Raw genomic sequence first — 22298 nt, 5'->3', positions numbered from 1 at the left:
ACCCTCATATCGAAAAAGGTGCCTGAAAGAGGCCACCAGCAGGAGAAAAAGGTTCTCAAGCACAGAAAAAAAGTCAGAGACATCCCTGTTCCCATTTTTGAGAGTCCCACAAGAACACAAAGTTACACAGCTCTAAGGTAAATGTAGAGGATCTAGCTCAGAACCATACTGACTCCATATTTGTTACTTCAGCCTCTTGGAGCCTCTTGGAGCCCTTTCTTCCTGCTCCTCTTCTGCAGGGTTCCCCTGCCTCCACCTAGCATTTGACTATGGAGCTATGCATCTGGTCTCATCAGTTGCTAGATGAAGCCTCTCTGGTGACAATTAGGTTAGGCGCCTATCTGAGTATAGCAGACTATCATTAGTGGGCAACTTTCTCTCTTGCATTCAATTAAGATGGCTACTTTTTCTGAATATAATAGTCTGGGTTGGCTTTTGTGTTTTAGAGCTTGAAATAACATCATTCAAAGCCCCCTTAACTTTAAAGGTTTGATTTGTTTTGCTTTGTTTTGTTTGAGAAATCTGCTGCCATTAGGATGGTCCTGACTTTATATGTGGTTCTGTGTTCCTCTCACAAGTTTCAACATTATTTCTTTATTCTGTATATTTAGTCCTTCACCTAATATGATGTGGGAAAATTCTTTTCTGATCTTGCTTCATTGGTGTCTTCAACGCCTTTTGTACCTAGATGAGCATTCTTTCTCTGGATTTGGGGAAATTTCTGTTACAATTTTATTAAAACTATTTTCTCATGCCTTTTGCAATAAATTCTCATCATTCTTCTATGTTCATGATTCTAAAATCCTCTCTTTTCAGAATGTTATAAAGATTGGATGCCTTAGAACTGGATTTACCAATGGTTGTAAGCCACCTGACTAGAAGTCAAACTCCGGTCCTCTGGAAGAGCAGCACGCACTCTTAACCACTGAGCTATCTCTCCAGCTCAGATGAGGTTTTTCTTTTGAGTTTTTTCACTTGGCTCATAGTATTCTTCAGTGTTACAGTTCAGTTTTTCTTTGGTGTTTCTACCTCTTGTTTCGTATCCTAATGCTGACTTTCTTTTGTCATTCAAGGGATTGTATTCTCTTGGAATTCACTCAAGAGTTTGTTCCTCTTTCATTTCCTTGTACAACTCATTCTCGTTCTTTTTAACTCTTTGAGACTGTCTGGTTCCCTCTCATTGGAGGTGGAGGTTGGTGCTCATGCTTCCCGTCCACTGCATTTAGACATGAAACAGGTCAATGGGTGGCTGGTTGGGTTTTGTTGTTATTGCTTGGTTGGTTGGTTTGGGGGTTTTATTTTTTACTACACTTCTTTCAGTAGAAGTATTTGCAAACTTCAAGGAGGACTAGGTTGTAATAACATCGAGATTTCCTTTTCCCCTGTTGGACTGTTATGCAGGGCATCAGCCTTACTCCCCATTATGACCCTGTGAGAAGAATACTATCTGCAAAGGCAATCATTATCAAAGGATTGACTCACTTTGTAAATACGTTAATATCAAATTGTTTCCCAAGGACTTGACCCAAAACTCAGCCAGGTTATAGAAAATGCAGGTTCCCAGGGCCCACACTGGCAAAATAGATGAGAACTGTAAAAAGGAATCAATGTTCTTGGTAAGTGTCTTGATTTCCAAGCTCTGTTAGCATAAAGAAGACTGGGTTTTCTTTCACTGGTGTAAGTACTCCATCCATTCAGTGAGTATTCTCCCAAACTCCTTTTTCAATATAAAGTACTCTGTAGATTACCCTAGATCTCCTCTCAAAAAAGCAGCAAATTAAATTCCTGCAATACTTACTAATGTATGAAAAACAGTGTATCCTTAAAATATCAAGCATATATGAGTTGAAATATAGAAATACATAATACTAAAAAGCTGTTCTCTTAAAAATGCTAACTCCAACTTTGCAATTCTGGCCACATGTCTCGTGTTCTGTGTGCCTGCCTTCTGCTGGGAGGAAGTAAAGGCTAGGAAGGAGAAAATGCTTTGGCAAGCAAGAGAAGGTAAAAACTAATTACCAAGAGGCTTGGTTCTGTGAATATTTCATTATTTAAAAAATAACTTTCTACAAAATACATGTTCTGACCTCAAGAAGAATAAGTAGGTTTGCACTGCTTCTGCTAGTCAAAAATTCCTTGCAGCTGGTCTGACCTCACTTTCACCTGTTTTTGTTTTTCCCGCTGCTCTCTGTATGTGTGTGTGCCTGGGGGGTGGGGGGAGGTGGAAAAGAGTGAAAAGAAGTAAGAATGAGAACGAGAAAGAGTAGGAGTGGCTCCATTCCAACCTCAAGCATCCACTCAGTGTGTCAAGGATTCTGCCCCAGACACAGCAGTTGGTTTAAAGGCAAAACTCTTTATTCATGAGCTTATCATGGATTTATCATTACAGCAGCTCAGCTGCAGGAGTCACTAAAAATGACAGTAAGGAGTTCAAAGTGATCAGAAGGCATGCAGGGGTTCCCCTCCACAATGGTGCATGCTGCCCAGAATGTCACCTTTGAGAAGGTCACCAGCATGACAGTCACTCTTGCTGAAAGGGAAGAATCCTCAGTGAAATGAACATGGGGCCACCAACACCATGGTTAACTATTGTATCTCACTGAGCAGCCCATCTGTATCCAGTTCTCCCACCACTATTCGGGCTGCAGGCTTCCCCATCTCTAAATCCATGGACTCCACCCCTCTCCCCATACCACTCATGGTAATCGTGACAATAATAGATGGCATTGCCATCCCTTTCCAGATGGCTGGCTCTACGCTCACCCATCCCCATGGCTCCATAAAGAAGTATGAAAAGAGTGTAACTATTTAAGACTTTTTTTTTACTGATTATGAGGCAGACAGCATGTGGTGGGTTTCATGGGGACCATACATTTCAGCACCACCTGCTACAGGGTCAATATTGTCTATGACACCACCCTTGCCCCCAACAGTTCACCTGGTACAAGATGGTGTCTTGGCAAAAGCCCCATTGAGGTCGTTTTTACAACAGAAAAGAAAGAAGAAAGATTGAACAAACAAGAGTTGAGTAACTGCACCATTTGAACTTGTTTGACAAAATTGCTGCAGCAAAGCCTGCAGTAATGGCCAATGCTAATTGTCACTGGGACAAAATTTAGAGCTGTCTGATACATAGTTCTCTGGGCATGATCATAGGGGGTTATTAGACTAGACTAACAGGAGTGACACCATACCCTTAGCAAAGTATTCTGGGTCTTGTAAAGACATAGAAAGAGAGCTGGCCGGTAGTGACATGGACAAATTCAGTGCAGTGTGACAAGGATGTCTAAGTTCCTGTGTGGTTATGACTTCCCCCAAAAGCCATGGACTGTAATCTGTCAGCTAAACTAAGCTCTCTCTTTAATTAGCTTTTGTTGGCATAGTTTATCACACAGCTACAGTAAGGAAACTAAGATAATCACATACGCGGCATTCCTTAAAACAGAAGAAGGGCAAGAGGGCAGTCATGCGAGACGCATAACCAGGAAAGGGCACCAAGCCCATGATGCTAAGTCACTCCACAGTGTATAGTAAAAATGTGACAACTTAAAATAGTCCGCTTGTTAAAACACCAAGTTAAATATAGGACCTGCTAAAGAAGTGCTGCAAATAACATTGTGTCAGTCACTGCCGTGCCTATCACTCTCGGCAGCAAGGAAATGTCACCTACTAAACAGCCCCTTGTTCCAGAGAGCTGTCTTGTCACCTGCCTTCCCTCAGCCCCACCCCTACACCACTTCTGAATGGGAATATCTGACCAGGTGAGCTGCAGCGCCCCAGTCCACTGTTCACAAGGCCCTGCAGCCTGAAAGGTCAGGACTGCAGACCCTCCTAAGACACGGTCATCCTCTCACTGAGACCTCTGCAGCTGTGACAGGCAAACAGCCTTGGCTCTTAGAACAAGCAGACTACTGTGTGTGTGTGTGTGTGTGTGTGTGTGTGTGTGTGTGTCCCTGGATTGGTCTATAGTACCCCATCAAAAGAAGAAAGAGGGAGAGTCAGGAGAGAGGGGAAGAAAGGGCAAAGAAGAGGGGGTAAGAAGAGGAAAAAGAGGAGGAAACAGCAGCCCCTTAATATCAGCAGAGACCAGTAAGCCACCTATTTCCACATTTTATTCATAAATACATAATAACACCTCAATGCTTTTCACTGGTACTCTGAAAAATGAATTTATTTTGAAAATGTTTGCTAGCACTTCATAAATTTCAATACTTCCCTCAAGTCTAATAGTAATAAACTTAAACTTCAATTCCTAAATGTTTCAGTGCTACTCAATTAAATGTTTTCAAAGGAGTCAACAAACCGCCAAGCCTAGAAAAAAGGAAATGCTAGTGCCACACAGACCTCAAAACCTGACAGACACATGTGTACTATAGATTCAACCCAAAGACTCACACACGCGCTCACACACACACACACACACACACACACACACACACACACACACCAAGCTAGTCCTCTACCCCAGTCTGCTTGTTCATATAACCAAGGTTGCCTTTCCTAACACAGCTTCAGAGGACTCAGTGAGAGGACGCTCAAGTCTTAGGAGGGTCTTCTTGTTTCAATAAAATGCCTGGCAAATGTGACTAACAGAACACAGGTTTATTGCTGACACACATCAAGGGTACAGTTCGTTAGAGAAGGGGAGGGAGTCCCAGTGGCCAGAGGCTTGAGGCAGCCTCATATTGCATCCATAGACAAGAAGCATAGAGTTGAGACTAGTAGAACATTCACCCCTTAGGCAGGAATAGATTCAGTCCTCAATGCTGGAGAAAAGGAGCGCCCAAAGGGGGATAAATTATTATACTTAGCTTACTTCTTTTTATTCAGTCTGGAGCCCTAACCTAGTTCTGTAGTAGCTCTGTGAACTTCTAGTGGGGGTCCTCCCACCTCAACTAACTCAATCCAATAATCCCGCACAAACGTGCCCAGAAGCTTGTGTCTTTAGTGCTGGAGGGATCTGTCAAGTTGACAGCATAAACTATCACAAGTTTACACCTTATCAGTTTGACACCTAATTATATCTGTTAGGCCCTGTAGACCCGTGGCCATCTCATAATACAGAATGCTCCCATCCCAACTTCACCCTAACACAGGCTTTAACGGTTTCAACATCATTTAAAAGTCCAGTCTTCCTAAGCTAGAGCCAATGCCTTAAAGATGAACTTCTATAAAGTTACAGATGAGTTCTAATGCACAATGGCACAGAATAACTGTTCCCACTCCACAGAGAAGGTGCATGACAGGAAAAGATCAGACCAGAGCAAGACAAAGACCAACAGGCCAAATGCCAAAGCATACAGTTCCATGTCAGCCTCTGGAGCTCTTGATAGAGCAGTCTGGGCTCCGAAGGACTCCCGTGGTGGCTTCCTCCAGCTCTGCTGCCTGCAGTACAGTCTTCTCTTGAGTCGGTTCTATTCCTTATAGCCAGCTTTTCTGTCTTCACTTCCCCAGCACTGGGATTACAAGAATATGTCACCATTTGTTTTGTTTAATCTTGGTTTTGGTTTTGGTGTTTTAGTGTGGATTCCGGAAACTAAACTCAGGCCCTTCGTCGTGTCTATACACACGCACTTTTCCAATTGAGACCCCTCTCCGGCCTGCTGCTTCTTGTGTTAAATATACTCATCCTGCCCATCTTGGTTTTCTAATATTATAAAGGGACATCATGACCAAGGCGACTTTTATAAAAGTATTTAATTAGGGGCTTTCTTACAGTTTCATAGAATTTGTCTATGATCACCGTGGTGGGAAGCAGACAGGCACAGTGCTAAGGACTTTACATCCCGATTTGAAGTCAGTAGGCAAAGATAAAGAGACTTTTGAAACTTCAAAGACCACCCCCAGTGACACTCTTCCTCTAACAAGGCCATACCTACCCCAACAAGGCCACTAAACTGCTTACCAATGAAGCCACACCTACTCCAACTAGGCCACACCTACTCCAACTAGGCCACACCTACCCCAACTAGGCCACACCTACTCCAACTAGGCCACACCTACTCCAACAAGGCCACACCTACTCCAACAAGGCCACTAAACCACCTACCAACTAGAGACTAAGCATGAATGGTTGGGAGCCGTTCTTATTCAAACCACCACAGCCACCTATCCCTGTCTATACATCTCCAAAACCAGTCTAGACGAATGAAGATGATATGTCTGTACATTCCGAGAATCATTTTCAATTAATGAAGGTGGTTTAGGGAAACATAAAACGACATGAAGAATGGTGTACCGCACTGCAGCATATCTGACTATTGCTGGCTCAGGTGTGGTAAACTTTGCAGGAAGCTACTACAGAGCTTGATAAACATGGAGATTGGGGCCACCCTAGGCCTCCGACCGGGGACAGAAATGCACACCTGTAGAAAGTCCCTGAGGATAATTAACAAACTACCTTCGAGATTCACTGCCTTATTTCAGAGGAGCAATTTTTGCCAAGATAACAAAATATATCGGTGCGTTTCTTTTTTAACCTCTTCTCTATCGGGTTTTTCATTTCAGGAGACAACAATGGGTGGTCTCTACAACTGGACAAATATTTTGCTAATTACTACAAACTGACTTCCACAAATTCCATTGAGGCAGAAACTTCCGAATGCTGTAAGTAACCACAGCAGCTGAGTCTCCCCTTTGATGAGGTCGTGGTAAGACGCCATTCTTCTACCTTTTGGATACAACATTTTGTTTTTGAAAGTCAATTATGATTTTCAAGTTGCAGGCCTCTTAAGAAAGGAAACTTCAATTTGGAATGCTGTTTTTAAGCGTACCAGGAATCAATCAAATCAGGTATTGCAAACAAAGTCAATGTCAGTAGTCAGGGTTGCTAATTTATATAATGTCCTTTTTGCCATCCCGGTCTATTTTTTTTCCTTTTTCTATTTTTTTAATTTTAATTTTATTTTTTTAATTTTCTTTTCATGGGGGAGGTTACAAGGGTGGAAAGTGGATATGGAAGGGCTGGGAAATGGATGGTATCGGGGTGCAGTGAGGGAAAGCAAGGAAGTGGAGGCGCAGACCAGTTGCCCAGGTCCTAATGTCTACAAGTGAAAAAGTGCCTGGTCTCCAGCCATGGCGCCAAGCTGCAGCCCTTTGAAAGCCTTGTTGACTGCAGCTCTCACTATTGCAATCTCTGCTGAACACTTGCAGATACTGCCTGGGGTGTGGAAGGGAGGAAGTCTGGAGAGTAGCTTCATTATGATTTCAATCAGGAATATGTACTAAAGTAATTCCTTTTAAATAAAGTGTGTCCAGTTAATAAATTTTGCAAATATACATGCGTGCCTTGGACCTATAATTTTCAAAACTATACTCATAAGCCAAGGGCTGAGGAGGGGCGGCTCTTTTGCTGTATTCTTTAATTTGTTGTTCTGCCAAAAATTTAAAGTTTAGATTTTCATGTTGATAATATGCTTTTGTCTTCACTACTCAAATGAGATTAAAAGGCTACCAACAATGCCCAATGTAATGGTGTGCACATCTCTCCTGTAAATCATACAGCTGCCCAGAAACCTTTGTCCGCATCACACCAGCCTCTCAAAGGTGGGAAACCAAATAATTTGATCATCAGAAAGCAGTAGTTCAGCTGGCGATGTAGCTCTCTGGCAGAGCACTTGCCTAGCATGTATGAGATTCTAGGTTTAATTCCTAATATTGCTGAAAGAATATACTAAAATCTTTTTTAAAATGTAAAAGGCATAGCACTGTTATTAATATAATACAAAAACATAAATTAAATATACTATCTTAAAATGTAATTTCATATTTGTATTTTATATATTAGTTTTCATTTCTTATACTTAAATTAAAATTTCATCTCACCCTATTCAAAAAAATTGAATTGAATCTTATATCTTACCATATTCCAAAAATATTTTATCAATTTAAAGTATAGTTATTAGCAGAATTAAGTTATTAACACATTAACAAGTTATAAAAGGCAAGTGTACGTGGCAAAAGAAAGGGTAATAGCAAAAATAAAAGATTCATAAGAAATTGCTCAGTTTGATCTAATAGTGCACACCTGCACATATGTCAAACATAAAAATTTCAATGATATAATGGTGTAATGTGAGCAGCACCAGAAGCATGGGCAGCAGATCTGATGTTCAAGGCCATCCTGGACCACACAGTGGAGACTGTCTCAAAAAACACTGGAAAGAAAGAGGGGAAAGGAAGAAGGAAAGAAGGAAAGGAAATGAAAGAGGGAGAGAAAGGGAGGGAGGAGGAAGGAAAGAGAGAGGGAGAGGAAGAGGGAGAGGGAGGAGAGGAAGAGGGAGAGGGAGGAGAAGAGGGAGAGGGAGAGGGAGGAAAGGGAGAGGGAAAAGAGAGAGAGAAGGAGGAGAGGAAGAGGGAAAGGAAGAGGGAAAGGGAGAAGGAGAGGGAAAGGGAGAGGGAGAGGGAGAGGGAGAGGGAGAGGGAGAGGGAGAGGGAGAGGGAGAGGGAGAGGGAGAGGGAGAGGGAGAGGGAGAGGGAGAGGAAGAGGGAGAGGGAGAGGGAGAGGGAGAGGGAGAGGGAGAGGACTCCTGCTGAAGAGAACTCAGCAGCTGCATCCAAAGCTCACACCATTCAGGTCAAGGAGAGAAATGCCAGCTTTCAGAGCTCATGCTATAGTTTGCAAAGCAAAAACAGTAGGGCAAAGCAGAGAGAGTCAGCGAAAGAACCCTGTTTTGCCTACCCTGTCACTATGGAAGGGATTTATCACAAGTAATTATTCAAGAAGCATGGCACTGCACAATAAATGATAGGCCGAGATCAATACAAAGGTAATTTTTTATTGATGCTTAGAAGACATCAAAAAGCTCAATTTTTAATTAGATTTCCTTAGAGAGAGTGGGGATTACAATTGCTGAATTAAACATATTTTCAAGCAGTACATGAAATAACAGTGGGGTGAAACTTAAATTAAGGTTCCTGTTTTAACACTTTTCTCATGTCAGAGTCTTGCTAGAAATGAACCCAAGATCAGCTCAAAAACATTTTGAATACTTGAAAGTATGTGAGCAATTTATATTTTAAAGTTACCTCTTCAGAGAAATGCAGTGGAGAGCATTATAGCAATGCATAATAAAAGTTTAACTTCGAAGGATTTGAAGGGAGAAATTGTTTATCCATTGGCTATAAGCATTGACCTGTTCATGGAGTAATCTTTTTTAACCCAGTTATAATTTTCAAATGAACATTTTTAATACAATTTTAAACTAGCAGGATGGTTTTGAACCCACAATCCTCCTGCCTCAGCCTCTCAAATGCATGAGTGTCACCACATTCTACAGAACAGGTACAACTTTGGAGCATAGCAGAATCTAGGAGTTATTCAAAAGATACTTTTAAAATATTGAGATGCGTGGTTTTGTCATAAATAGGCTGAATAATTCCCAAAACTTCATTTGTGGGACGAATACTTCTCTGCACATCCCATCTTCTCTGATATTGGGTGTTGGGAAGATGAAGAATGGGATGTATACTTTTGGCCACCTTGTGGTGCTGGAACATCTTAAGGATGTGATTCAAAAGGTCTAAAATCTACTAGAGCCCCGCCGTTCACATAGCTTAGTAGTCTAACGGCTTTTGTAAGAAGCTGTGTAACTCCTACAGTGTGGTTTCTGCTTGCTGTGGAATGGACACTACCAAGACAGTGAGCGTTGCGCTCTGCATCTATTGACTCCTGGGAACTACATAGCAGCAGCTACAGCTATAAATATTCAGTGCTGCTGCTATGCATGGGAGAAACCACTTCTAACTGTTGTCAACCAGGAATATGTGTATCCATGTCTGCCAACGTTTTCAAAGACAGTAAAAATGCAATGCTTTACATACACTTGCTTATTTATAAACAATAATAGCTCATTTAAGCAGGTCAAACAGGAGCTGCTGCCAGGATTCTGTGCTCTCAGCCTTGAACTACACAGAAAAACCATTTAAAAAGGATGAAAGCCTATCAGTGCTTATGTCTCCTTCTTGCTAGCTTCTGGTTAAAATTACTTAGTTTCCACCAAAGGTTTTATTTATTACTTTCAATACTTATCAAACAGAAGCTTTCAAATGGACATAAAGCTTCCTCCTCCACAGAAAGACACGCACGAACGCACGAACACACGCACACGTGCGCACGCAGCCACACATGCATACACGCATGTGCATATGCAATCACTTCTCCCTTTGGTGAGAGAAGCAGATTCCACCCATTTTGCAACATATAAAGTGTCAATCCTCTATTAAAAAAAAAAACTATGGGTGGGCCCTGGAATAGGGCTTCTCTGTTCCTGCTTTGATCACTAGTCCTCACTATGCAAGCCATTTCATTATCTCCTATATCTAGAGAAAACTTAAAAGATGGTGAGCAATTCTGTCCAGGAAACTCCCTTCTTTCCCTACCCCCATGTTAGTCAGCATTCCATTATCTGAACAAAGATATGAGATGAGGGTTGGAAGATTTCTCAGTGGTTAAGAGCACTTGCTTCTCCTGCAAAGGACTAGAGTCTGGTTCCCCAGCCCGCATCAGCAGAGGCTCACAACTGTGTGTAACCTGTAACCACCAGCTGCAAGGAATCTGATGTTCTCTGGGGCACCCATGGACACACACACACACACACATACACACAAACACAAACACAAATAAAAAATCTTTAAAACAGGAAAAAAGGAAAGAAAAATGAGATCCTCACTGTGTATATTATCTAAGGTTAATGCTAGGCTGGCCTGGTCTTGACCTTAAATTCAGAGCAAACTGTGGAACCTTAATTTAAAGCATTCACCCAAGTGCTTAGGTAAAGCATGATATACTTTCATAGTAGGCAATATTCTCATGGCTTTGCCTTTCTTTCTCTTCGTCCCCTCTTCCCCCTGGCCCCTCACTTCATTACTCCTTCCCGCTTCCTCTCTGTTCAGTGGTTGGCTCTGTGCCCATGCATTGTTTGTGCCGAGATCTAGAACTTGACTGTGACGAAGCCAATTTACGAGCTGTCCCATCAGTTTCTTCCAATGTGACTGTAATGTAAGTAGCAAAAATTGGCTCGTCCTTAAGGCTGCGGTGAACCTCGTGGACTAACACTGGGTCATCACTAAGAGTGCACTTTGGTTCAAAGATGGTTTCATCCCTAATCAATTATAATGAATTTTTCACACATGGCTAGAAATACTTTTAAATATTGGACCTCACCTTAAATTACTGCATAAACAACTCTGTGACGTGTTGACTACTCACAGTATTTCATCTAAGCAAAAGACGCCATCCATTTCAACTGCCACTGGGTGGGAAAAAGGCTAAGTAAATACTACTCACAGCTTTCTCATTACGCAGAATTTTTATTTGATGCTTACTGCAAGAGCTGTTTTAGAATTTATTACAAGCAAAGAAGTTTTTGTGTAATCTTGTGTACAAATAAAGAGAAACAAATAAAATAAATTGGAAAAACATTCCCAGAACTTCACATTTAAATTAACTTCTAAATCACATTTTGATGCAGGCATATTGATGTTGTGGTCTTTTCCTAAGCAATTCAAACTTACCTATAGGAAAGAAAAGAAAGAGTTGAATAAAAAATGTCCTGCTGAGTTCAGCATTTTGGATGCCAAGTTTCTAGTCATGGTTCTTTGACTGAACCAGACTTCAGCAGCACACAAACACATATTTTGATCCAGTTTTTTTTTTTAAAGAACTCAATGGAATATAGAAGCTTCAGTGCATTTTTATTGCGTTGGTTGGGCTTTGGGTTTTTTGTGTATGGGTTCTTTATCCGTGTGTTTTAATATCTTGTGACTCTGGCTTTTTGGTTCACACAGACACAGTAAGCGTAACCCTTGAGTATACAGGTGTTGGCAAGGCTTGCCTTTCTCAAACAACCTACACGGCACCTCAGATGCTTGGCACACAGGTAAAGGAGCTATAGCAGAGCCCATCAAGTTCACAGAATCTGGGTGTCCCCAGTGAATCTCAGTCTGGGAACAGAAACTGAGAACCTGGGGATAGACATCCACAAAAGCTTGCTCTCTGAAGGAAATGACATTTCCTAGATGAAGAGGAAGCCTCCTTTAGTGGCCTTCCTTCCTCACCTCCCAAGCTTATCATAGTAATTAGTCCTGCTAGGGAAAAAATAATGGTTCCCATAAAGAAACCGACAGAGGTCCTAGGAAGAGCTTCTCTGAATTCATTTCTAATTCGAGAGAGATAATTATCACCGCCACTGCTTGCATCGAGTTACTGGAAAAGCCAAAGGAAAGTCTGATGAAGCCAACTTCAGTTTTTCATTTTCCCACAAGTAATACTGGACTTTATTTGCCCACAATCCAACTAATCTTTATGAAAGAAAGGAACAGAGGAAGAACGCTAGAGGGATGGTGGTGGGGGACACAGAGTAAATGCCGTAGATAAATTATGATTCAATTTAAAAAGAAATGTTCCGGCCACATATGTATAACATATACACAAAAATAGATATGTACCAGCCAGCTTTAACCCAAGAAGGAAAGGAAGAAGGGAGGGGAGGTGGAAGGAGGGAGGGAGGGAGGGAGAGTTAAAAACTAAACCTAAGATCATATTCTACAAGAAGACAGGTGGAGACACTGTAAAGTGGCTTCCGGGCATCTGCCTTGGGTTCCAGATGGAAGATTGGGGGTCGGGGGGGGGGGCTAGGTCCCAGGGAATGTGAGTGATCAAGACACCAACGTTACATTGCTTATTCCAATTTAACTTTACTGGGTGACTCGGTAGATATTCAACAGGCATTTGTAGATGTAGGTATAATGCTCAGAGGTTTAAAATCTATAGCATTTGGCTATTTTTAAAGAAAAAAGGAAAGTAGGAAAGAAAGAAAAAGAAAGAAAGAAAGAAAGAAAGAAAGAAAGAAAGAAAGAAAGAAAAAGGAAGAAAGAAAGAAAAGAGAAAAGAAAACAGTATTATCAGATTGGAAGTATTGACTCAGTAATATTGTACTTGCTTAACATATACAAGGCTCTGAATTCATATCAAGACTGTACACACACACACACACACACACACACACACACACACACACACACACACACCACTGCAGCTCTGACTCTATATATACCAATAGACATACACACACACAAACACACACACACACCACTGCAGCTCTGACTCTATATATACCGATAGACATACACACACACACACACACACACACACACACACACACACACACACCACTGCAGCTCTGACTCTATATATACCGATAGACATACACACACGCACGCATGCACGCACATCACTGCAGCTCTGACTCTATATATACTGGTAGACATAGCCAGACAGCATTGCCTTGTACTTTTGACTAAACCCCTTGATTCCAGTCATCACATAGACTTTTCTCGCAGATCCCTGGCTCACCTTCATACCTTGCCCCAGTCTGTCTGTTCTGTTCCAGAAGGGGGTAAGCTCTGAGCTTTACTGCAAACGCATTACAAGACTAAATATCACACGTTTCACTAATAAGGTAGTTTTTCCAGATCTTGAGCTGCAACTATTGTAGTGAAGTGTCAGAAATGGCCTAAGTCATGTGTAAGTAAAGTATCAAAGAAACTAATTGTCCAATGAGTGTTTGTGGAAGTCGTGCCTTTTTAAAGACATTTCACATAAATGCTAAAGAGTGAGGTGAACAAACACAGATAGCTATAAATATTTATACATTGTTCCAGCTCAATAAATGTTAACTCTGTTTGAGAGCTGACTTTTAGATCCCCGAACATAACCAGTAAAAGGCAGAGCTCTGGCTCGTGCTTCCTCCATACATCGTGCACACACTGTATATGAGTGCTTTGCGAAGAACCAAACAGGACATCCAAATTCAAAATATAAAGATATCCGGCAAGATGAAAGTATGTGGGGTTTTCTTAACCAATGAAAATAATATCCACCCCTCTTCACTTGTATCATTTAGAAAGAATTTGTTTAGAAGCCCTGGGCATGTGTTAATAAGGATCCAGCTTTCTTGAAAGTTCCTAAAGAACCTTCCTACCTGTATTCAAACCATTCCACTTAAGAGTGTGTGGAGGTTCTCATAGAATCTCACTTGTACCCCTTTTTAGGAATATTAAATGTAATTCCTTGCACAGTTTTTGGAGTCCTACCCTCACATGAAAAGGGAAAACGTACCAGCTCCATATTTTCCTAGATTTCCTCCAAAATTTCCAACACACTGAAATAATCACTTTGAAACAGCCATGTACAAATAACAACAGACAACAAATTTCCCCCTTATCCCTAGGGGATTCTCTGAGAGAATCCTCTAATTTATAGACAAGAGATATCATTAGTCATCCACATAAAGGGTAGAGATACTGTTTTTCTTACAGAAGTACATGGTGGGAGCTTAACAGGCATTTATTGAGAGAATGGATATATGAAGGAGGGAAGGAACAGATGGATGGATGAATAAACACTCGTTTAAGAGCAAACCAAACTTTCACCTAGGTAATTAAACCAATTCAAGTATTTAACAATTTATCTTTCTACAATATAAACACTGAATGACTTTGGTTTGGAAGCTAAATCAGAACACTGGTAGAAAAGTGAGTCTCGGTAAGCTAGGAGAGAGAGGAGAGAGAATTTAGTGGTGGCTCAGCCTCCCAGACTGACTTGGAGAAAGCGTGACTAGTCAGGCTTTCTGAGTCACTCATTTAAAATACATCATTAAACCAATATCAGTGCATTAAAACAGTGCATCCAGCTCAGACTCCAGCCCAAGAGCGTCAGTATTATAATTAGAAGTAAGACGTTAACGTGAAAAGCCACTCAGCAAGACTGAACTGTGTCTGTGTTTCAGGTCCCTGCAATGGAACTTCATAAGAACGCTCCCTCCCAACAGCTTCAGGAAGTACCATGACCTCCAAAAGCTGTAAGGAAAACTCTAACTCTGGGCTTACCGTGAACCTTCAGTCTTGTGTACCTGTTTCTTGTTACTTCTGTAACAGCATCATACTACATATTAAGTCTAACAATCCCACCTGGAGAAAGTATTTATCCCTTAGCTAAAGACTTGCAAGTAAAAATTCTGAGTGTTTCTTAAGAGACAGTCTAGAAAAACCTCAGATAACTATCCCTAGTCAAACAGGAGTATGTGTGCCGTGGTTCCTCCACCATGCCTCACAGACTGGAAGTAAGTATTTATTTCTGCCTCCTCCTGTCATGGGTCAGCTCAATGATCATCTCAAAGAAAGGTGTGCTGAACTTAAGGCAATCAAGATGGCTCAGTGTGTGTTGGTCATATCAGCCTAGGTAAAACATCAAGGCCTAGATGGAATGCTAAGGTCTAGTTAACTGTTACCTGGCTAGCCTGCCATTATAAAGAAACTTTCTCATATGTTTCTACTGTTATTAGAAAACAGTAGAATATATAATGCCAAGTTGATTATATATTGTTATGTTTTGTGCCCTTGAAAACCAATCATGATAGAAGTAAATAGAAGTGTTTTGTATAGTTACCCACAGTAAGCATGGACCTGAACCCAAAAGCACTTCCTGAACCTATGTATAAGCTTTAATGGTATAAGCTGCCCCTAGGATAGACCCCAATATGTGAGGCATCTGAATCAATATAAGAAATTATTTAGAATAAGACTTTCATTTTGTGTAGTGGTCAAGTAAAGTTTAAGTTCCCAAGAACTTCCTGGGAACCAACATTCTACTTGGCCGAAAGAAACATGTACATGTAACTGACATTCTGATTGTCAAGTTAAGACATGAATGTTAGACAAGGTAGGCCACAGTCAAATATCCCAACCAATGGGAGCAGGATAAGTGTACAACAAAGACATCTTCCCAAGGAAATCCTCCTATCCCTAAATCTTGATTGGTGGAATAATGTGGCACAAACGTTTATAGATCTGAGGCTTAAAAAGCCCTGTAGAACCTTAACTCAGGGTCACAGTTCAGTTCCTGAATCTGGACCCTGGCCCTGGACAATCAGTCCTGGGGCATATGCTCAATAAACTATCCCAGTCTGACTGAGATCGGTGTTCATGTGGTTTGTGAGGTGATTTCTGTACCCCAACAGGTCAGGGTTCTCTAGAGTATAGATAGATGATAGGTAGATGATAGATAGATAGATAGATAGATAGATAGATAGATAGATAGATAGATAGATATAGAGAGACAGAGAGATAGAGAGATAAATGAGATTTATTAAAATAAAACTACCCAGCAAGGCACCGAGTCTGATGATCTGACAGCAACCCTGGTCATCCTCTGACACCTGTATATACCGCATGGTGTGTGTGTGTGTGTGTGTGTGTGTGTGTGTGTGTGTGTGTGTGTGTGCATTCACACAGAAATAAAAAGTAGAAAGAAGAAGAAGAAGGTGGAGGAGGAGAAGGGGGAGATGGAGAGGGAGAGGGAGAGGAGGAGGTGAAGGAAGAGGAAGAGGAAGAAGAGGAAGAGGAAGAAGAAGGGAAGAGAAGAAGAAAATAAGGAGAGTTAGGGACTGTAGATATGAGTGAGTTAAGAGTGAGTTTTGCTTTTTCAGAGGACCAGAGTTCAGATCCTAGCTCAAGATGGCCACTCACAACTGTCTATAACTCTAGATCTAGGTCATCCATCACTTCTGGCCTCTAGGGAGACCCACTTGTATGCACATATGAACACAAACACCTATGCATAACTAAAAATAAAATCAATCTTTTAAAAGAATTTTAAAAGATGTGATGATCTTCAGCAAGATCCACTATCACTATTAAATAATGAGCAAGGGATGTATCTCTGGGGGAGAACACTTGCTCAGTATGTGCAAGACACTGGCTTTAAGCAGCACCACAGGTTTAAGGGAAAAAAGTTTAAATTGTGGAGAATTTGTCTTAGTGTTCTATTGCTGTGAAGGGACACCATGACCACAGCAACTCTTATAAAGGAAATCATTTAATTAGGGGCTGCCTTTCTGTTCAGAGGTTTAGTCCATTATCATCATGGCAGGAAGCATGGCAGACTTGATGCTGGATAAGTTGCTAAGAGTTCCACATCCAGATCCACAGGCAGCAAAAGGGAAACTGGACCTGGTTTGAGCTTTTAAAGCCACAAAGCCAACCTGCAATGACATACTTCCTCCACTAAGGCCACACCTCTTAAACCCTGTCTCCACTCCCTAATGACCAAACATTCAAATATTGTGAGCCTATGGGGTACATTACCATTCAAACAGCCACAGGATTTTCCCATATGTTAGGAAGTTCAGTTCAGCAAGTTCATTCTTTATCTTGATCTTGATCAGCATTGTACATGCTTGACTCTCTTCAGGTGAGCTTCATGAATGCATTCTCAAAATCCACATTAGCCAAGGTGATCTCCATATGATTTAGATCAACTTTATGATTTAGTCATAAATAATTATTGACATATTGAACTTAGATGTTCTGTCCCTGAAGCATACTGTTAAGAAAACATCTTGGAACTTCTTCCTGCCTAGGGACACCTTGATTTCATTTTGGTGTATTAATACAGATGTGTACTTTCTTAAGATAATAGATGGAGTTAGTATAAACACATTACAAACATCAGCATATCCCCAGTAAGCCAAGCTGCACAGCCTGGAACAGACTGAACCTGAAGAGGACTGAGTCCAGCACTAAGGCAGGAAGGGGTAGCACTTTCTTATTCTGTCCATCCTCTGGATTTGAGACTTCATTTCCAAAGTCATGTCAGAAAAACTGTGGACTTGATTGACACATACACATGATAGTAAAGAGTTCAGCCAGGACATATACAACAATATACATCAAATTGGCCTCTAAGAGGACATGCTGGCATCTCATAGTCCTCAGATGACCAAGCATCAGCCATGAGCTACCTCCTCCCGCTTGCAAGGACCTTCTCCCAAGCAAAACACCTGTGATTCTGCTCATGGCAATCCATGTGAGCAGCTTCTCCTGGAGGGTTGTCTGTGGATGAGATTTCAGGGTGTACTCTAGATGTCCTCATCACAATGTGGATGACTCACCACATTGCGGCTAATCAGGGCTCTTTGCTCTGTGAGAGTCTCTGATAAGAGAGTTGAAATGTGCAGAGAATCAAGCAAATGGCCTGTCTAAGGAGATGCTGAAGTGGGAGTGCCCTCTGAAAAGTTTATCCATGAATTGTTGGAGCTCTTTCCAGGAAAAGTTTTTAATGAAGAGAAAGTGAACCGAGCCCAACCATTCCTCAGAAACAGTGGGAGCGCTTCCAGGAAAAGACCTCAGTCCAGGAGAGGTCAGCCAACCAGCCCAGGACAGCAGCAACCAGCGCTCAGATCTGTTCATGTTGCTCAAAATTAAGATCCCCTATTTCCAAAGAAACCAGCGCATGAGAGACACCATGAGACAGGTTGGGATCATCACCATCAAGAAAGGCATCTGGCTAGAAGAAAATGGTTCTGAATGGATTTGTATCACTTCCCTTGATCAGGACTGAAGGATAGAGGGCTCCAAACCCCTCACCTACAAGCATCCAGGTGATAGCTCCGTCTACAGGATTGAAGACAGGTTGGCCACACTCCCAACTCCATACCTCCTCTTGCCAAGGGAAAGAATACAAGTCACTGCACTGCTCCTTGGACTACTCCTTGCCCTTGGTAGGGCAGATTTACAAGGCAGCAGTTGGTTCCATTTTGAGTACAGAAGCAGAGGCAGGATTACTCTGCCTCAGGGTTGGGGTTTGAATATGAATTGTCCTCCTTAGGCTCAAGTGCTTAAATAACTGGTGTCCAGCTGGTGGCACTGTAGTGGAAATTTATAGAGCTTTAGCGGGTGGAGCCTCACTGGAGGAAATGGATGACTGGGATTTTGTAGCCCATTTCCTGTTCTGCCTCAGCTTTCTTGACTGAAGATACAGCTGGCAACTTGTCGCCTGCTTTTCCTGCCCTGCCTTCCCTGGCTTGAGGGGCTGTACCCCTCAAACTGCAAACCAGGATAAACTCATCCTCTACTAAGTTGTTCTTTGTCAGGTGTTTTGTCACAGCATCAAAAACGAAGGTAACTAATCCTATCATGTCTGTGTGCATACACGCCACTGCCTGCCAAGCACAAACCACAAGATACTGACTGATAAGCAACTTAACTTCTGCGAGTGAAAGAATACCACCCATCAATTTATCTAAGTTGTTTGGGAATTTGTGGGTGCGTGGTATATTCAGACCGCAGCATGAAGCCAAGACCCATGAACTTTCTGAACCACCAGACCAATAGAGAGTGAGTCAGCTACACCTGTTGTCTGACCATCCAGTGCTACGTCAAGGGACTTGCACACAGAGAATTCCCAAGGACTTCAGCTCAACACAGTCACCAACAGGTGACACAATTCACTCAGATTGCTGTCCATCCATCCATCCAAATCTAGTGTTTCACCTTCTCTGTCCTACGCCTCAGCAGTTCAGCTCTGTGACTGTGCAAGTCTCCAACTATATTTACTGTTTCATCTAAGCGTCTGCATCAGCTCTGTTTCTGCCTTCAGTAAAGCCCTCTTGAATTGCAGCCTCTATAACCTTTTCACAACCCTGTAACACACCACTAGTGAGTTTGTGTGTGTGTGTGTGTGTGTGTGTGTGTGTGTGTGTGTGTGTGTGTGTGTGTGTGTGTTGGGGTTGGGGATTTACCTAAGAGTTAATATTGATAATAGAAGAACCTGTGATTGCCATGGTTATGTTGTAAAGAAGTGGTTCTCAACCTTCTTGACGCTACAACCCTTTGATAAAGCTCCTCATGTTTGGTACTTCCAAAAATAAAGTTATTTCATTGCTACTTCATAACTGTAATTTTGCTACTGTTATGAATCATAATATAAATATCTGGTGTGTGAACCACAGGTTGAGAACTACTGCTGTAAAGAACTATCAGAACTATTTTATAAACGCCAGCCAACAAAAGCAATAAATCTTACAAATTTGTTGTTATTCAGTAAGTTCTGACTGGGTGAGAAGACACAAATATGTCCGTCTGTGTTTCTGACATCATGTGCTCATGACAGACATAATTCTTCAGTTTTATCTTTCCATAGCAAAATAAAAAGAAAGGCGCAATCCTCAAAAGGCCAAGGCCCTGCCTCGCCTTGTCAGAGATTTGTCTGTCTTTCTGATAGTTTAAACTGTGTAATAAAGTTGTTTTTTTTTAATAATATAAAGAGAAACAGAGGGAAACCAAGTTAAAAAAAATTAGTTTTTTCATACAAGCAAAACTATTCTAAAGCTCCAGATAGCTTGAAGAAAGATGTATTTCGTGTTTGAAAATAAAATGACAATCCATTTCAGAATTTCTCAGCTTAAAAAACAAAAAAGCTTTTCAGGACAACTCCCTGAATCCTCCGGCGTCCAAAAGCTCATCCTGATATCTAGCACCCCCTTGTGGCCACACATTTAAATGGCATCGGTAACGGTTTTGGTTGGTTGGTTGTTTTTAAGGGGGCTTTACCAGCATATCTATCTGTGCACCACATGCGTGCCTAGTACCTGTGCAGGCCAGTGTCCTCAACTGCTGAGCCATGTCTCCATACCCTGCTTATGTTTTAGACAAGTCTCACTCTGTAGATCCAGCTAGCCTAGAACTAAGAGAAATCCTCCCGCCCAGTGTTCCAAGTACTCGGATTACAGGCTAAGCCTCCACTCCTAACTCTTGAATTTTTGAAAATCACTCCAAGCAACAACGATCCAAAGAGCTTAATGATAAAACATTCCGTCCAGTTTCTAGAGGCACAGCTTGACTCCACGTACAGACACTGCGATCTGCTGCTTACTAGACGCTCAGTACAGGTGAAAACACGGCACTCCGTCTTCAAGGCTCCTTGTGTATCAGTAAAGAAGATGCGTTACCTACCACGTGACCAGGCCACAGCATGTCACGTGAAACAATTCCATAGCTGCATTTTTTCAGGTAGAATCAAAGGGATGCCTTTGAATCAAATATCAAACTAACTGACATCCATTCCTATTGATTTCTCTCTTTTCTCCTAACAAGTCATATGTAAATTTAAGACATTCTCCGGAACATTGGTAGTCGCGATTATAGGCCCGCCATCTTTGTTTCATCGTCTCTCACAACCACAGGGCTGCAACCCTGTACACCGGTGCACGGAATGGGAGAGCTTAGCCCTGGGTCCTAGTCCTTCTAATGCGCTGTCAAGTTGCAAGCCTGTGTTTTTGTCTTGACATTCCAATAGTTTGCTGGACATTTAAACTCCTTATAGGTTGTCTCAAGAGCTTTTGCGAACAAGGTTTAGGGTGTCAGAGTACTCAAACTAAATTTGATTTATTAGGATTTAGGGTTGCGATAAGATTTGTGTTATCATGAGTAACGGACATTTTTTTTTTTTGGTCTGGTTCTATGTGAGCACATATAAATCTGAATAACTGTAACAGGAAGTTTTAAAAGCCTGGCTTTTGGAACCATGTGATCAGTGAGTACTTTTCTCTGCATTAGTTCTTGTCTAGAAAATTCTAGATGGCAAGCTTTAACTCCTATCGGTGTACCTTTGCAACTTCAAATTTTTGTAGTAGTTTTACGAATTGAGAATTTCATGCAATGTATTTTTTATCATATTCATCCCACAGTCCTCCCAGGTCTACCTCCACCTCCATACCTCTCCCAGCTATGTGACTTCTTTCTGTGGTTTTTATTTTTAATGACCCACTGAGTCCAATTTGTGTTGCCCATACACTTGGGGGAGGGGGCAACCACTGGAGCAGAGTCAGCCTACCAGGGCCCACACTCTTAAAGAAAACTGCATCTCCCTCCCACTAGAAGCCATCACCTGCCAGTACCTTACCATTTAAGGGCAGGGATTCATGATCCCCTCATTTCCCCTCCCCGCGCTAGAACACGGTCTGACTTGGTCTTGTGCAAAGCAGCAGCTTCTTGTCCAGTACCAAACACACTGCTTCACTCCTGTCCTCCAGACCTCTGGCTCCTCCTCCACAATGCTCCCTGAGCCTTGGGCTGGGCTGTAATGGAGACATCCCAGTCAACCGAGCGCTCCACTACACATGTTCTCGGAACTTTTACCAGTTTTAAGTATCCACTGCAAAAAGAAACTTCCCTGGTGAGGTCTGACAGCTGCGCTAACCTGTGAGTAGAGATACAGGCTCGGCGGGCAGTTTGATGCTACTTCCGTTTCTAGCTTCAACTTGCAAATACGCTCTGACCCAAGCACACATGAATTTAACAGCAAAATACCAGTTTTGGCCAGTTATTCCACTGTGTTTCCCTTTCCTCTCAGGTCAATTTCTTTCAGTAAAGTACACTCAAGGAGAATGACCATCTCAGCTGCGCCAGGGACAGGGCTGTTGGCACAAGCGCGTGCCACCATCACCTCCGATTATATT

At 41.9% G+C, this 22298-nt stretch overlaps 1 protein-coding gene across 6 annotated transcripts in view; it reads left to right on the top strand.

The window, feature by feature from the left end:
- Rxfp1 (relaxin family peptide receptor 1) overlaps window positions 1-22298 on the top strand; it is a 121008-nt gene that overhangs the window by 60887 nt on the left and 37823 nt on the right. For 4 of the 6 annotated variants that reach the window (NM_201417.2, XM_087619517.1, XM_087619525.1 and 1 more), the window contains 3 exon segments: window positions 6508-6606; window positions 10894-10999; window positions 14790-14861. In NM_201417.2, the coding sequence (NP_958820.2) occupies window positions 6508-6606; window positions 10894-10999; window positions 14790-14861 (277 nt within the window). 6 annotated transcript variants of the gene reach the window in all.

The sequence above is a fragment of the Rattus norvegicus genome, chromosome 2 (genome assembly GCF_021556685.1).
Source record: "Rattus norvegicus strain SHRSP/BbbUtx chromosome 2, alternate assembly SHRSP_T2T, whole genome shotgun sequence".
NCBI classification, from domain to species: Eukaryota; Metazoa; Chordata; class Mammalia; order Rodentia; family Muridae; genus Rattus; species Rattus norvegicus.
Note: the sequence above shows the minus strand (reverse complement) of the source record. Positions and strands in the feature narration are given on the sequence as shown.